This window comes from Oryzias latipes, chromosome 16 (assembly GCF_002234675.1).
Source record: "Oryzias latipes chromosome 16, ASM223467v1".
Classification (NCBI taxonomy): Eukaryota; Metazoa; Chordata; class Actinopteri; order Beloniformes; family Adrianichthyidae; genus Oryzias; species Oryzias latipes.
In genome coordinates, this window is record NC_019874.2 from 22,186,684 (window position 1) to 22,201,907 (window position 15,224).

General features: G+C 35.0%; 1 protein-coding gene across 3 annotated transcripts; it reads right to left on the reverse strand.

Annotated features, from left to right (window-relative positions):
- Nucleotides 1-206: 206 nt before the first annotated feature.
- LOC101167821 (meprin A subunit beta-like) lies at nucleotides 207-13,756 on the reverse strand. Of its 3 annotated transcripts, none has more exons than XM_011485598.2 (19): nucleotides 13,648-13,755; nucleotides 13,496-13,566; nucleotides 13,270-13,288; nucleotides 13,142-13,180; nucleotides 13,025-13,050; nucleotides 12,835-12,919; nucleotides 12,368-12,485; nucleotides 10,635-10,813; nucleotides 9,997-10,215; nucleotides 5,285-5,446; nucleotides 4,671-4,901; nucleotides 4,129-4,560; nucleotides 3,873-4,049; nucleotides 3,294-3,396; nucleotides 3,057-3,176; nucleotides 2,496-2,615; nucleotides 1,933-2,052; nucleotides 1,402-1,521; nucleotides 207-934 (listed from the first exon to the last, which is right to left on the reverse strand). In XM_011485598.2, exons 2-19 carry the CDS (start codon nucleotides 13,553-13,555, stop codon nucleotides 856-858), a joined length of 2,409 nt encoding a protein of 802 aa, XP_011483900.1. In that variant the 5' UTR covers nucleotides 13,556-13,566; nucleotides 13,648-13,755; the 3' UTR covers nucleotides 207-855. The 3 variants fall into 3 exon arrangements, with proteins under 3 accessions (XP_011483900.1, XP_011483898.1, XP_020565941.1); XM_011485596.2 differs by having other exon boundaries at nucleotides 3,873-4,052; XM_020710282.1 differs by lacking the exons at nucleotides 1,933-2,052; nucleotides 2,496-2,615 and having other exon boundaries at nucleotides 3,873-4,052; nucleotides 13,648-13,756.
- Nucleotides 13,757-15,224: the final 1,468 nt, after the last annotated feature.

Consider the following 15,224-nt stretch of genomic DNA (forward strand, 5'->3'; position numbering starts at 1 on the left):
CAATAAAGCATTTAACAAGAATATTTCAGTCTTTCAGGTATAGGATGTGTTTTCGTAGTGTTCCCTTTATTCTTTTGAGCAGTGTCGATTTAAATAAGACCAATCTGATCGTCATTTCAGTAATTTTAGCATTCATACACTGCTAAAGAAAGTTTTACATAGTAACATTGACACATTCTTGTTCAAAGACCACACAGTTTTAAAACTTTTTGTTGTAGATTTTTTTATTCACAAGATTTTCAGTAAATTACATTAAAAATTTGCAACTCTGTCACCATGAGTCAATGTTCCCCTTAGATTATAGTTCAATTAAAAATGCCCAGGACAGGTAATTACTAAGACAACCTGTTTAAAAATCGACCTCCCTGCACACCCTATTATATCAGGAAAAAAAATCCAGCATCATGTTTTTGATAAATTACAATGAAAATAACTTCAACGTAGTGACCCCTTTCTAAGAGAACTTACAAAAATAAAGAAGCAATGACAACCTGGAGTTATTTAAAGAGTTCTCAATTAAAAAAATATATTTTCTTTTTTAAATTGTTTTCCATATTTTATATAACTGAATAGATGTTTTGTGGCTAAAAGGACTTTTAAACATATACTTTTTAATGTAAATGACTCATTGTTGTTTCACTTTTTTCCATTTTATAGTTTACACAAATCAAATAACTGATGATTATGAAAAAAAATCCACCTCCAAATCAGTATCATCTTTCTTTTATATGCCCATTTTTACCTGATAGAATGATCTTTTAATGTCACAATAATACCATAAACTCACATTTCTGATTTAATACATTTAATCCCCCTATTTTATAATGATATAAAAAATAAATGAAAACATCCACACTAAGGTACCAGAATCATCAGCAGTAGTAGGAAGATGATGGTGACAGAGGGCATCATGGCAGGAGAGTGGCAAAAGATGCTGCAGTAGAAGAAATGAAAAATGTCATGTATTTGTTTATTGCATCTATCTATCTACCTGTTGGACTACATGTTTTGGCTTCATATTGTACATATCTGTAAAAGAGAACCTTAGTTTGCCTTAGCATTTAGGTAATGTGAAGTGGAAAGATAATAACAAAATACTTAATTATTGTTATAATGCAACACTGTGGCTAACTTGTAATCTATTTATAACTGTTACAAGTCCTACTGGTTTTTAAAGCATTTTATAAAATCAGTTCAATTCAAGCATGCTTTCTTAATCCACAAAATTGGCCTTTTTACTGTGGTAAGCATAGATGTGCAGCACTTATCACTGTGTGCTATACTTTTAAGGGTGTGCTTTAGGTTTTCCATACTGGATATAAATGTTTTCAGCTCTATGATATTTTCCAGGACTTTGAAGTATAAGTTTAAACTAGAGAAAAATAAGAGAATATTGGTTACCTGTCATCATCTTTATCAGTAGGTTTTGGTGGAGTTGAGGGATATTTAGTAGTGTTGTGTACAAATGGTCCATTGGTGGCTGGAGGTGTAGTCATGGGAAATGGTTTTTTTTGTGTTGTCCTGCAAAATTTACAGCATCATTAAATGACAGAAACAAAATTGTATTAGTTGTAAAAATGTTGAAAAAATATACACAAATGAGTTTTTAACATTAAAAGTTGGCACAATTATAAAATGATATTTTATTTAAACAAAGTCCCAAGATTCAGATCAATTCAAGCAAGCTTTCTTAATCTCCAAAGGGGTGTTTAAAGTTGTGGTCACATTTTTAATTCTTTAGACAATGTTTTTTACAGGGCAGCGCACAGTATATATGTAGCATTCAATGCCTTGACAAATATGAAGATGCCTTTGGCTAAAAACACTGATGAGGAGTAAATTTTTAGGGCATACTTGAGATTTTCCATAATGGCACTAAAAACTACATTAAAACATTAAAACTACAGCAAATAAGAGAAAATGGTAGGTTACCTGTTATCAACTTTATCAGTAGGTTTTTGTGAAGTTGAGGGATATTTAGTTGTGTTGTGTACAAATGGTCCATTGGTGGCTGGAGGTGTAGTCATGGGGAATTGGGTTCTTGGTGTTGTCCTGCAGAATTTACAGTATTGTTAGATAAGAAAAACTAAATGTTAATATAAAAATATTTTACAATTATATCAAATGAGTTTCTAACATCCATAGTTGGCACAATAATGAAACTACACTGTATTTAACTAGATGTTCAGAGATTCAGTTCAATACAAGCATCCTTGCTTGATCTAAAAAGAGGGTTATTTGGAGCTGTGGTCACATTTTTAGTTCATTAGACAATGTTTTTTACAGCTTTGGGCAGCATATATCAGTAATACCTAATGCATTGGTCAATAAGAAGGTGCTTTTTTCTTCAAATAATGATAATGAGTAATCATATTTTTGAAGGGCATACTTGAGATTTTCCATAATGGCACTATATTATCTTCTGCCCCTTGATATTTTCATGACTTTGAAGTATAAATTAAAACTGGAGCAAACAAGATAAAATCGTAGGTTACCTGTTATCAACTTTATCAGTAGGTTTTTGTGAAGTTGAGGGATATTTAGTTGTGTTGTGTACAAATGGTCCATTCGTGGCTGGAGGTGTAGTCATGGGAAATGGGGTTCTTGATGTTGTCCTGCAGAATTTACAGTATTGTTAGATAAGAAAAACTAAATGTTAATATAAAATTATTTTACAATTATATCAAATGAGTTTCTAACATCCATAGTTGGCACAAAAATGAAACTACACTGTATTTAACCAGATGTTCAGAGATTCAGTTCAATACAAGCATCCTTGCTTGATCTAAAAAGGGTTTTTTTGGAGCTGTGGTCACATTTTTAGTTCATTAGACAATGTTTTTTCCAGCTTTGGCAGAATATATCAGTAATACCTAATGCCTTGGTCAATAAGAAGGTGATTTTTTCTTCAAATAATGATAATGAGTAATCATATTTTTGAAGGGCATACTTGAGATTTTCCATAATGGCACTATATTATCTTCTGTCCCTTGATATTTTCATGACTTTGAAGTATAAATTAAAACTGGAGCAAACAAAATAAAATCGTAGGTTACCTGTTATCAACTTTATCAGTAGGTTTTTGTGAAGTTGAGGGATATTTAGTTGTGTTGTGTACAAATGGTCCATTCGTGGCTGGAGGTGTAGTCATGGGAAATGGGGTTCTTGGTGTTGTCCTGCAGAATTAACAGTATTGTTAGATAAGAAAAACTAAAATATTATAGTCAAAAGTGTTTAACATAAAAAAGTTGGCACAATAATAAAACTACACTGCATTTAATAACATATCCCACCATGAACATGGGCGTCCATCGTCATTTGTGGGATAAGTGGCAAAGTTTATTGGTCTCACTTGAGGACATTGAAGAGAACTTCCATTAACTAGTGGATTGAGATCTATGAAAAGATGAAAAAAGAACAAATGCAAGAATTTAAAAAAGGATATATACCATGTTTGGACAATAAGCGCGTGTTTGAATCATCGTATTTGTCTTGAGCTAAACTAAAAGGGCTTGAACTTGATCCTTGTTTTTACTTCCATGTACTGTTAATTACACATCAACGTAGAGATTCAAGATCACTTTTCTTTTTAAATGTAGAAAAATAACATAAGGTGTCAAAAGTATAATCATATAATTGCTGAAATCTTCTTTAGTTAGATTTTTGGAGGATATTAAAAACATATATATTTTGTTTTTGTTTTTTAAATCCGGATTTAACGTTTTATTTGGTCGACAGCACTTAAAAGTATATGCTGTGTCTGAAAGCTGGATCATCACACATGTACCAACTTTCTGTGACTCAAATAAAAAGATTTTAAATTTTACAGTGAAAGATTTATATAAGTCAACTTGATAAAATTGTTGACCTGCCTTGAAAGTTGAAGGTGAAAATTGCACTTCCTCCTTTGAGAAGCTCTCTTTCTTGGGTCTCTTCCAAATATGCAAAGGATGTGAAACCAACAAGGGGTCCACCATAGACTATTTGATTTTTTTCATCCACAAACTGTTGAATTCCAGTCTGACGAGGATTGTTCCACCAAGAGGTTCCTGCTAATGATAAATAATTCAGAAATAAAATAAAAGATTAATTTGTAGTTAACATTTTTCGATGTTCTAGTGGCCTCACCACTTGAGGTGAAACTCCTCTGATTTGTCATCTGCTGCTGAATGCTGGGGGTCTGATCCAGCATTTGAAAAGTCATTTGTCGTCCTAAGCAAGGCCACTCCAGTTGATTATCATAATCACCAGACAAGAGTTGCACACTCAGTTTAAAATATGTCTTATAAAATATAACAGCAAAGCGGTAAGCATAACCCTCACTGGAGTACTGCCTTGAACTGTATATTTGAGATCCTGAGGCACTGGTGTTCAGCACTCTCTGAAAGTCATCAATCTGCAGGCTTAAATATGGACACTCAGTCTCATACAGATTGATGTCATCAACTGAGAAGCCTCCTGTAGAGCGTCCTGCTCCTTTCCGAACTTCAAACACCACCTGGAAATTCTTAGATGCATTCAAGGAAACATGATGAAGCCTCCAGTGAGATGTTTGAGAACCTAAAGGGAAAAAAGTAGGAACATTTTGGTTTTCCCTTAAAATGTATGTACAGAGAAGTGAACTGTTACAAAAGCAACAAATCATATAAACATTTCAGATGTTGCTTTACCAGTGATCTGCCCCATGAGGCGTCGGGTTCCTGTTAGGTCCTGTTCATTTTTAAACTCTCTGATCCAGATGTTGAGAGTATCAGACTCATTTCCACTATGATAATAGTAGAACTGCAGACACTGGATGTGACAGTCTCTTTGGGGAGTCATCCTCTGAGTTTCCAGTTGTGCTGTGTCTCCTTCCTGGCCTGTTGCTGTGCTTACATGCATAAAGTACCCTACTTCTCCACCTAAAAATAGCATACATGACTGTTATATATGCCACATTAATCAATTACACTGAAATATTAATGGAAAACATTTGTCCCTCATCAGTGGTAAGCTGTTGTTAGAAGTTTTGGTTTCCTCTGCACTTTTTACACAATGAGAAAATGTTATTTTTGTTTTACGTAATAGAATTTTGAGTAATTAATTCACTCTTTCTTTAAATGAAAACCTGTCTTGTTTTTTATATAGTTTATTTTATTTTAGTTCAGTTTATTTCATTTTTAGACTGAAAAATGCTTAAATCAGAATACAAATGTTTTGGCATAAGATATTACACTGTACAGAAAAAAAGGGCAAAAAGGCAAATTAATTAATTAAACTGTATTATAAAGTCTTGAAATCTTACTGTAGTCTTTGCTTCCACTGGGCAGAGTGGTGTGATCAGAATTTGGACCTCCAGAAACTTGTGTTACCATCTCCCAGCTGATGTTACTCTGAGAACAACGATCCATTCTACACATGGTCCCATTAGAAAAGCCACAGTACCAGTTCAAGGAAATGGTTGAATCTGTTTTGATAGAGAATGAAATGGTTTTAAAATGAGTTTTATTATTTACAATACATACTAGAATATATTAACTTTAAGGATGCATGGTGAAAAACAATTTTTTTCTGAAGTATTGTAGTCTCTTTGATCATGAGTGTCATGAGTTTATTTAACCATATTCCCTTTAAGTTTATTTACAAAACTCCCCTAATGTTCTCATTACCATACTGTTTATTAAGTTTGTATCTTCTTTTAAATCACTTTACAGACATTTGTATGGAGTCTATATACTGTTCATAATTAAATAAATAAATATTTAATTCAATAAATAAATATGACCTCATGCAAATACACAACCAACCAATAAATCTCTCATAAATATATATAAAAAGATCATGACATTGTGAAAAAGCTGCACATAGATTTTAAATTAGCCATTATATTATTCAAAATATTTCATTTTGCTTTAAAAACCTGTTCATTATTTTAAACAGCATTTTAAAATATTCATTTTTAATCATGTTGAATATTATTATAATTCTACGTCTTTTTTCAGAACCTCGCATTTCAAAATCAATACTTACCAAAGTAGCTTTGTTTTTATTTCATGTAGCTGTTTTTCACAATGACTGATTTATTTCATGAAGACTTTTTTCAGGAGAATGTCTCTGTCTGTCAATCAGTGAAAGTGGGTGGGATCTAAACGCTCATTTGCTGATCCATGGCAATTGACTCATATTCCTCGATACCCGCCTAGCAGTGTGCCAGTCAGAGAGATGACAGATGCTAATGCATGCTTTTATCTTAAGTAAAATTGATTATTGTAACGCCCTGCTTGCTGGTCTTCCAAAAACAAACATTAGGAACCTTCAGCTTCTCCAGAACTCTGCTGCACGAGTTTTTACAAAGACCAGGAGGCGGGCTCACATCACCCCAATTTTAAAATCCCTGCATTGGCTCCCCATATGCTTCAGGATTGATTTTAAGATACTTTTAACCGTTTTTAAATGTCTTAACGATCTTGCGCTTTCTTATCTATCAGATCTTTTAGTAAGATATGAACCCTCGCGGACCCTGAGATCCTCTGGCACTGGTCTGTTAACCATTCCAACTGTAAAAACTAACTCTGCCAGAAGACCTGAGAGTCGCAGACAGCATTAATGATTTTAAGAAAAGGGTCAAGACCCATCTTTTTAACCTGGCTTTTAGCTAATGCTTTACTGCTTTTATTTATTTATTCATTTATTTATTTATATGTACTTTTTATTTTTTGTTTTATTTATTTATCTATCCATTTTATCTTGTTTTATGAACTTGAACCTGATTTTTAACGTGTTATTTTAATTAACCTTATTTTAATGTTTTGTTGTTTTTATCAAAATGTGTACTTTTTTATTCTCATTTTTATTTCCGGTGCTTCCTCAGCTGGAGCCTCTCCCTCTGGGTCGGCTGCTGTTTAGCCACTGCGGCTCTAGATGGGGACCTGCATCACCGCTTAGCTGTGGTGGAGCGGTCCCCGCCTGTGATGCTGCATTTGGCGGTCTATGCGGCTGTTCACGGGGGGGGAGGTTCCAATTATCAGCGTTTCCAGCATCCTGTTTTTGTGCTCAGCCTATTTCTCATTGTCGTTTGCCATCAGTTAGGGGGTGGGAGGTTTGAAAGGAGTGGGGGGCTAGGCACGGGAAGGGGGCCCTATTTATTTATTAATTTTTATTTAATTTATTTTTAAATCGTCAATGCTTGTTTTTATATTTTGTTGTGTTTTAATGTAAAGCACTTTGTGTTATATTTTTATATGAAAAGTGCTTTATAAATGAAGTTTGATTTGATTTGATATTTCAGCGATTTCCGCGCGGCTTTGCTGACATTTGATACAAACTATCTGTCTGCAGCAAAATATGCAATCATGGACGACTCTGTTTTTGTAGTTTGAGGGTTTGTGTGGACCAAAGGAGCTCCGGTCGTCCACGTCTCAAAGACCCCCGTGAAATACTCCTGACTCACACGCCATTCACTCAACTCTCCTTTGCTCTGCAGCTAACAGCTCTGCTGTCTGAGCTCACAGACCCAGTCTGACGTCATCGTGCCTTACCATGTGCCAGCTCGCAGGAGGAAGCGAGCTGGCGGACCGACAGAGTCAGACCAGGCAGCAGCGGATAGCGGGACAAGCCTGCTCGGGCCTCCTGAACCTTATGATATTTTTCTATTTTCATGGAGACAATGATTATAAATCAGGTCCTCTAGTTTTATTTTTTCCTCTCGGGGAAAATGTTGAACCTTTCCTGCGATGACGTTTCTCTTTCTAGTTGTAAAACGCAGCTGAGATCCGGGCTTTGATGGGGATGACTTCCCCGTTTAGAAGCCTCAGAGCGGGTTATTAAAAGATTCAGTCTCTGTCCTTTGGAGGAAACCTTTTTTTATTATTACTTTTCCGGCGAACTGAAAAACAGACGCTTCACTTGCGCTCACACACACACTTTTGCGCTGGGCGCTCTGATTTACACGAAATTTAAGACGTAGTTTTCACTGCAGGACCTGAAGCAGAGACTCTCTTGGATGATCTCATGAACTCAAACATGGAAACATGGTTACCATGTAGAACTATTCAAACTAAATTAACCTGATCTCTTAACATTCTCCGTGTGCATTTTGCATCCATGCATTTTAAGTGAGATAAACACAGCCACAGCTCCAAGTGGCTATCAGGCTAAAAACATCACCTGGTAGCTCCTCCCACACGCGGCATGGTGTGTTCATGGAACTCCAGTTCATAGAAGTTTTGTGGAACTCCAACAGCCACCCAGCTTACTTAGACCACTACTAGATGTTCATGAGAAAACAAAAACCGCCGAACCGACCACAAAATCACCCGAATTGTGCACACTCGCCCAAAGCCACTTTTATCTGCAAATTTAGAACCAAAACTGCCCAACACTGTGGTAACACTGTGGATGTGTTGAGGTGCATACTTCCCCTAGTGTTGAGGAGTGGGCTTTGCACCGTCACGTTTGCTGAAGCATCTTCGATCGATGTAGTTAGGGTGCTGCTGCTCATGTCTGAGTAAAGGAGTAGCCAATCACAAAAGTGTCTCCGCCTTGTCTAGTTTGATTGACAGAAAAAGACAGTCGCCTGAAGAAGCTCTTCATGAAATAAATACGCCATTGTGAAAAACAGCAACATGAAATAAAAACAAAGCTACTTTGGAAAATATTGATTTTCAAATCCGAGGTTCTGAAAAAAGACGTAGGATTATAATAATATTCCACATGAATACAATTAATATTTTAAAATGCTGTTTTGAAATATTGAACAGGTTTTTAAAGCAAAATGAAATATATTGAAAAATATAATGGTTAATTTAAAATCTGTGTGCAACTTTTTCACAATTTCATGATCTTTTTATATATTTATGAGATATTTATTGGTTGATTGTGTATTTGCAAGAGGTCATATTTATTTATTGAATTAAATATTTATTTATTTAATTATAAACAGTATAGGACTCCATACATTTGTGATAGCTGTTTCTTAACTGTCTAGCTTTTTGTGTCAGTTGTTTTTACTGTTTCGTTTAATTAAACCTTAAACCTTAATTGACGCGCATGTTACTACCTCTAAGACGATAAACAACACTGTGATAACTACAACAGTCACTTCTGTGAAAGTGAGGATGCATTACCTTGACCTTGACCATGTTAACGTAACGATCCACTCCAATGAAACTTGTGTGTTTGGTGTTTTTAACATGTTCTAGTGGCATATTATTCCAATAAGGAAAAGATAAATAAAGAAATTGAGCTTAAAATTGAATATCTGCATATTTCTTTGTTCAAATTGTTGTGAAACAGGAGCAGACGTAAAATGGCTGTTAGAAAAAGCTTTTTGGTGATGCTGAACCTACTACAGCAGGCCAAAAGCTCCCTGCACCAGCCAGTTCAGTCGTCTTGTGGTTGAGTGACCACCCTTTGACTGGAAGGTTGTGAGTTCAATTCCAGGCTGACTCCTTGCTTGACACTTAGGATTAAGGAGTTTGATTGAGGAGCTAAATGACCAAACGGTTCTCAAGCGTTGCGGTGTCTGCAGCTCGCTGCTCCCCAAGGGGATGGAACAAATTTCACACACTAGATGCTTGACAGCTAATGGGACTCTAACTTTAACATTCCAATGTATTTATTTGTAGATGACTAGATCCATGTGTGTCTTTAGTTTTCCTTGTTCAAGCTGGCATATGGCTTGGTAGCTCCAATATTGATCATCATTTTTGTTGCACCGCTATATGAGGGAGCTAGCCGGAAGGGGTGAACCTTACTTTGTGGCAACAGTCCTGCCAACAGCTCAGAGGCAAATTTCCAGTTAACCACTGCCACTCTGCAGAAACTATGTGCTAGAAAGCTACTTTGTGTGTGTGTGTGGGGGGGGGGGCTAAAAACAGCATATAATAATTAAAATACCATTGGGAACACTTGTACAATAGACCAAAAGATGATTGGAGTGAGACTTTAAACCTTTGAGCTTCAATCGTGAGATTATGTTATCAAAAATGTGTAGATTGACATTTTTTAAGTACTTACTGCAATTGTAGAGACGGTTTAGCTCCAGAACATCATAATAACTCATCTCCAGCCTTTGACCAATTACATTTTGGAATTTGGGGTCTATGGTGATGATGGTAGAGCCATTTCCATTGGTGAAAGCATCTTTGCTGTAGTGCATCACTGACCGATAGTCATACGGTGTTCCATGGGTGGTACTAATATCGCTGCCAGCCTTTTCAAAATTGGACTCTTTACCTATATGAAACACACCAAATTCATGAATCAATTTTAAAATATGTGACAAAAATTAATGTAATGAATGCAGTTTTTTCAATAATTGATCTACAGTCTATTATTACAGAAAGGTGAACACAGAAATCATAATCAAAAGTATAGTTCATGGATTACTATGGGAACAAAATATATGTTTTGACATTTTAGAAAATTCAACAATTGTTCAGTTGTGTTTTTTTTATATACTATCTGTAATTATAATGTCATTTATGTAATATAAGTTCATAAGAGAATGGTATGAAGATGTCATATTGAAAACATTTGTTTCAATACATTTAAGCTCAGTTTATCATTTATGAATTCATATTCTTATGACATAATAAAATGCAAAGATCTTAGTTTAATTACAGTGTTATATGTTATTAAATTATTTCTCAAACCTTTAAGGATGTTGTTCCATACAATGGTCACAAAATCATCTCTGTCATATCTGGACTGTTCATGGAAGAAGCCGAGAGCGTGAAGAAACTCATGTTCAACAATAGCTTTAGAATCGCAGCCTGAACCAATGGATAAGACCTGCCCATTTGCAACTTGTCTCCCAATATAGGAATAACAACTGAAACAACACAAGAAAAAAAAAACATCTTACACTCATCATTGTTAGTTCCACAATTCACAACGTTTGTTTCTATAGTTTGCCTTGCCTGTGCTTCTCAATTATTTTTTGCAAGGACCCTCCTTGGAAAAAGAAAATGTTTCCCCCCCTCCCACACACACACACACACACACTGGCGCTGTGACAATATATTAAATGTTTAAACTGGAAACATCTATTTGACCAACTGAACCATTTGATGCTGAGAAAAATAATTAAATCAATAAAAATATTAAATTTAAATTGATCTGAAACATTAACACAGCAGCACCAATATTTTTAACGTTGTTAGTTTGAAGAAATATGTAAAAAAATTGTTCTGATTTTTCTTCTAAATGATCGATTGTTTATTTATGAGCTCATAAAGTGCAGCTGTTTTACTGCATTACCTGCTGTCTTTCTGTTACTGACACCAACTAAACAACAGGCAGACAAAGAATACATTGATGGGAAATAAAGACGTCATCAAAATGACTACAATAGTTCTTAAAGAATGACATTATTAGCATGAGCTGAGGAATCTAAAGACACGTGATGATCCTTGTGTTGCGCAATCTAGCGCTCCGCGTGCGCTGTCCCACCTCGAAACCGAACCCACTACCTCTCCCCTTTCATTGTCTCACACACAGCCGTGTGTGACAGGAGACAGGAGCAGCTGCAGGGACGGCAGTTCACAGGTTTCAGGCTGTTACAAACTCTGTCATAACAGATCATAGCAAAACCAATAGTGGCGCAAATTTTTTCCAAGCACTGAGCCACTGTCACCACCACCCCCGTTAAATTTGCACCCCGGGCAATTGCCTGTATTGCCTGTGCTTAAAACCGCCCCACTGTTTGAGAAGCACTGTTTAAGCCAAAATTCCTTTAAGTTCTGTTTTATTTGATTAACTATATATTTGATTGTTCCTTTCTCTTTTCTTTTAAAGCAAGAGCTAGATTTGTTCTTCTGTGTTGTAACTTTAACAAAGCATCAGTAAAACATTTAAATCCCACTTCTTGTACACATGTCTGAGTCATAATAAAGGGTTACTCAAAAGTATTCCCTAAGGTGCAACATAAAACATTTTACAATCCACTTTAAGCTGCTGAAGACGTTACCCTGCAGGCTATCTCAAGAGACATCACAAAGTTTCTGTCTCTAAAGTACAACAGTCTGCATTCTTCAAGATTAGAAGTTGCATCACAAAAGTTAGTTTAAATTAGATTCTATTTGAGTCAGCCTTATTATTGTAACAGTACATTATGGTTGTCGTGTAAAATTAGTAGCCAGTAGCCATTGTATCTAAGCATGTAACAAGACCCTTTTAATTATGTGAAATCAATGACACATTTAACTTATGTGCTCACATGCTTTAAGAAGGACATTTTCTGTGGTGCAAACATTACAAAAAGTAAGAAAATGTGTGCAAATTCACTTTGAAGAACGTGTTATAAATGGTACCAGTAGGATAACGAACAAGACTAAAGCTAAGGCACATGTTTAGGCATCTCTGCCTGAAGGAAAGTGACACTTACCCGTCTAACTTTTGTATAGAGATGTAATACTCCTCAGCATCTCGTGGTTTGAAGTCGATACAGGTCTTTAACCTGAACTGGTCAAAAGCTTTCAGGATGACTCCTTTGGCATTCAAGTCTGGAATTGTTTATAAGAAGTTTTATGGAAACAAAAGGCTTTTTAAATTCAGTTAATAGTTTCACTTTAAACCCTTTTGTAAACAGCTGTTACACGCTCTGCTCAGTCAAAAAAAAAGTCTTTGGAGGTTCTTCCTCAAAACTGAACATTACATTTTGAAAACAGGTTGCTGCATGGACCTCTGCAACTTTCTGTAATGTATTTAAAAAACATAAACTATCTGATTAATATTAAATTAATGTTAGATGACTTTGTACACTGTGCCTCCCTGAATCAACTAACAATCCTAAAGATCCCAACTTAAACCGTGTTCCAAACTGATTTTATGTTTTTGTTCAAAAATCTTTACCAAGGCTTTGGTCCAGGACATATGGGACTGGAGATGTCCAACGAGTTTGATCATTTTCAAAAAGGGTACTTCTTTGAAATGGAAGCTGAGATTTAAAAAAAGAAAAAAGAAAAAAATGAATTAGAACTGTTCAAAATATATCAATAGTATGAGATGTTAATATAGCTTGCAGCCAAGAGTAATAAATTACCTCAAGGATGTCATCGTGTAGTGAATCTACAGAAAAAGCATAATAGTATGAGTTTGCATCAGTGTAACTAACAAGTAAGCAGAAGAGTTTTGTCAGTAAAAAAAAATTCATTCTTACCATTGTTTGCTTTTGTTTCATCTGTCAGATCAATAATTTCTGCAAGACAAAAGAAAGAATATGTTGTTTATTGACTGCAAATTTTGCTGAAGTATTTCAATCCATTTCTGAAAATTGATGGAACTCACCCACTTCAGTTAGCTCAGTCTGACAAAATAATAGTAAGAAAAAAGTTGACCAAACATTAAACTTTTGCTGCAAGTCATTATTTTTGTTCCAAATGCACTTGAAAAAAATATTTTTTTTTCTGGATTATTACTCTTTAAATGCAGATGAGTTAAAAATTTTCAATCAATATTTTGCAACACTATAAATGACTACCTGTAATCTTTTTTTAAGTTGATCTGTACTCACACTGAATGCTGGTGAAATCACCAAATTCACCACCACAAAAAGGAAAACTTTCAACTCCATGCTGAGTTTTTCTATGAATGGAAATCAGACGTTAGAAGAGGTATCTTGCAAATAGAAACCGGTTTAGGTGTATCTGCCTGCCATATACTTACAGCACCTTCACCACTTTGTCCGCCTGGTCCTGAAACTGATGAGGTTCTGAAATGAGATGCAGTGTTACAGGAAGCCTTAAGCAAAAAGGTGACAAATTTTCACATTCCAAAGATTATATGATGAGAATGGGAAGGACAAAATGTTTTGCTATTCATAGTAAAGCAAACACCCCAGAGTAAGAACAACCTGTTCCCCCAGGTTCTTTTACTTCCTGCAGTGACATATTTAAAAAATAAAGTATAAAAAAATGATTCCAATAAAATACATTATATTTAATAAATAATTTAAAAGAGCACTAAAAAAACACCAAAAAGTGTTATAGTAATGCAGAGTTTTTAAATCTGTTAAGTGGGTAGGGTAAATTGTTGCAAACTAAACTGTGTTTAATTAAAATTTATATTTTACATCAAAATACTCTGATATGCTATTTAACATTGTTTTGAAAAAATGGATTCATTATAGTTCACATATTTAAAGCACATCTTCAAACACATGCAACACCTAAAAACACTAAAAACTCGTCAGTTATTACTGATTAAACCAGTAATTATTGCTATACATAACCATTCAAGTAAAGAAAATCAATAGAGTATTGATTGTAATTAAAACATTTCACTAATCATTATTGCACATTACACAATGTAATACTCATTGGTTGTATTAAAAGAGCTTTGATTTTTTTCACCAAAATCTATTTCACTCATGAATTTGGAATTATTTAAACACCAGTTGATCCTTAACTCCTCTTATCTTCCAATCGTTTCTTAATACATTTTTTGAATATTTGGATATTTGAACATTGTTTGAGATCATTACTTAACCCTTGTGCTATCTTGGATGACCCCACCCTTACATTGACGTGTTCTCCCTACCATGAAAAAGGTGGATAAAGGTGGAAAGATTTCATGTAATCCATGGACACCAGTGAAGATCACAAATCATTGAAGAAAAAAGGTTCAGCGCACTGTCTAGTGGGTCTAAATGACCCAACTCCCAACGTTAAAGTGTCTAGGATACCACAAGGGTTAACCCGTTCCAAAGTTTAGTGCCAAACACTGACACACAGAAACCTTTCTTTGTTGTTCTTATCAATTTGATCTTGAAGTTCCTACTTCCTCTCAGTTTGTAGCCTCCTTCATTTTCTGAGAACTGTTTTTGGATATTGAATGGTAAATATTTCCCACTAGCTCTGTATAGAAGTTGCACGGTGTAAAAGTCAACAAGGTTATACAGGTTTTGTGATTTCCTCCACAGCATCAATGATGGCCAATGATGTTGATCTGTTTTTTAGGATTGGGGAAGGAGAGAAACAGGTCTACTTTGTAAATTGGTGATTGTCTCCGCTCTTATTGATAGGAATCAATTTTGCCATTTTCATTTGGTTTGGGAATATGCCAGTTTGAAATAAGTATGTTAGAGGTTAAGAGATACTATTAATTACTTTTTTCGCTCTGTTATATCTATATCCTCACAATGTTTTGAGGATTTGCTCCAGAATTTATGTACAATTGATATCAGCTTATTTTTGTTCACATGAAAGAGAAGGATTGAGTGTGGGATCCTTTGGATGGGTTTG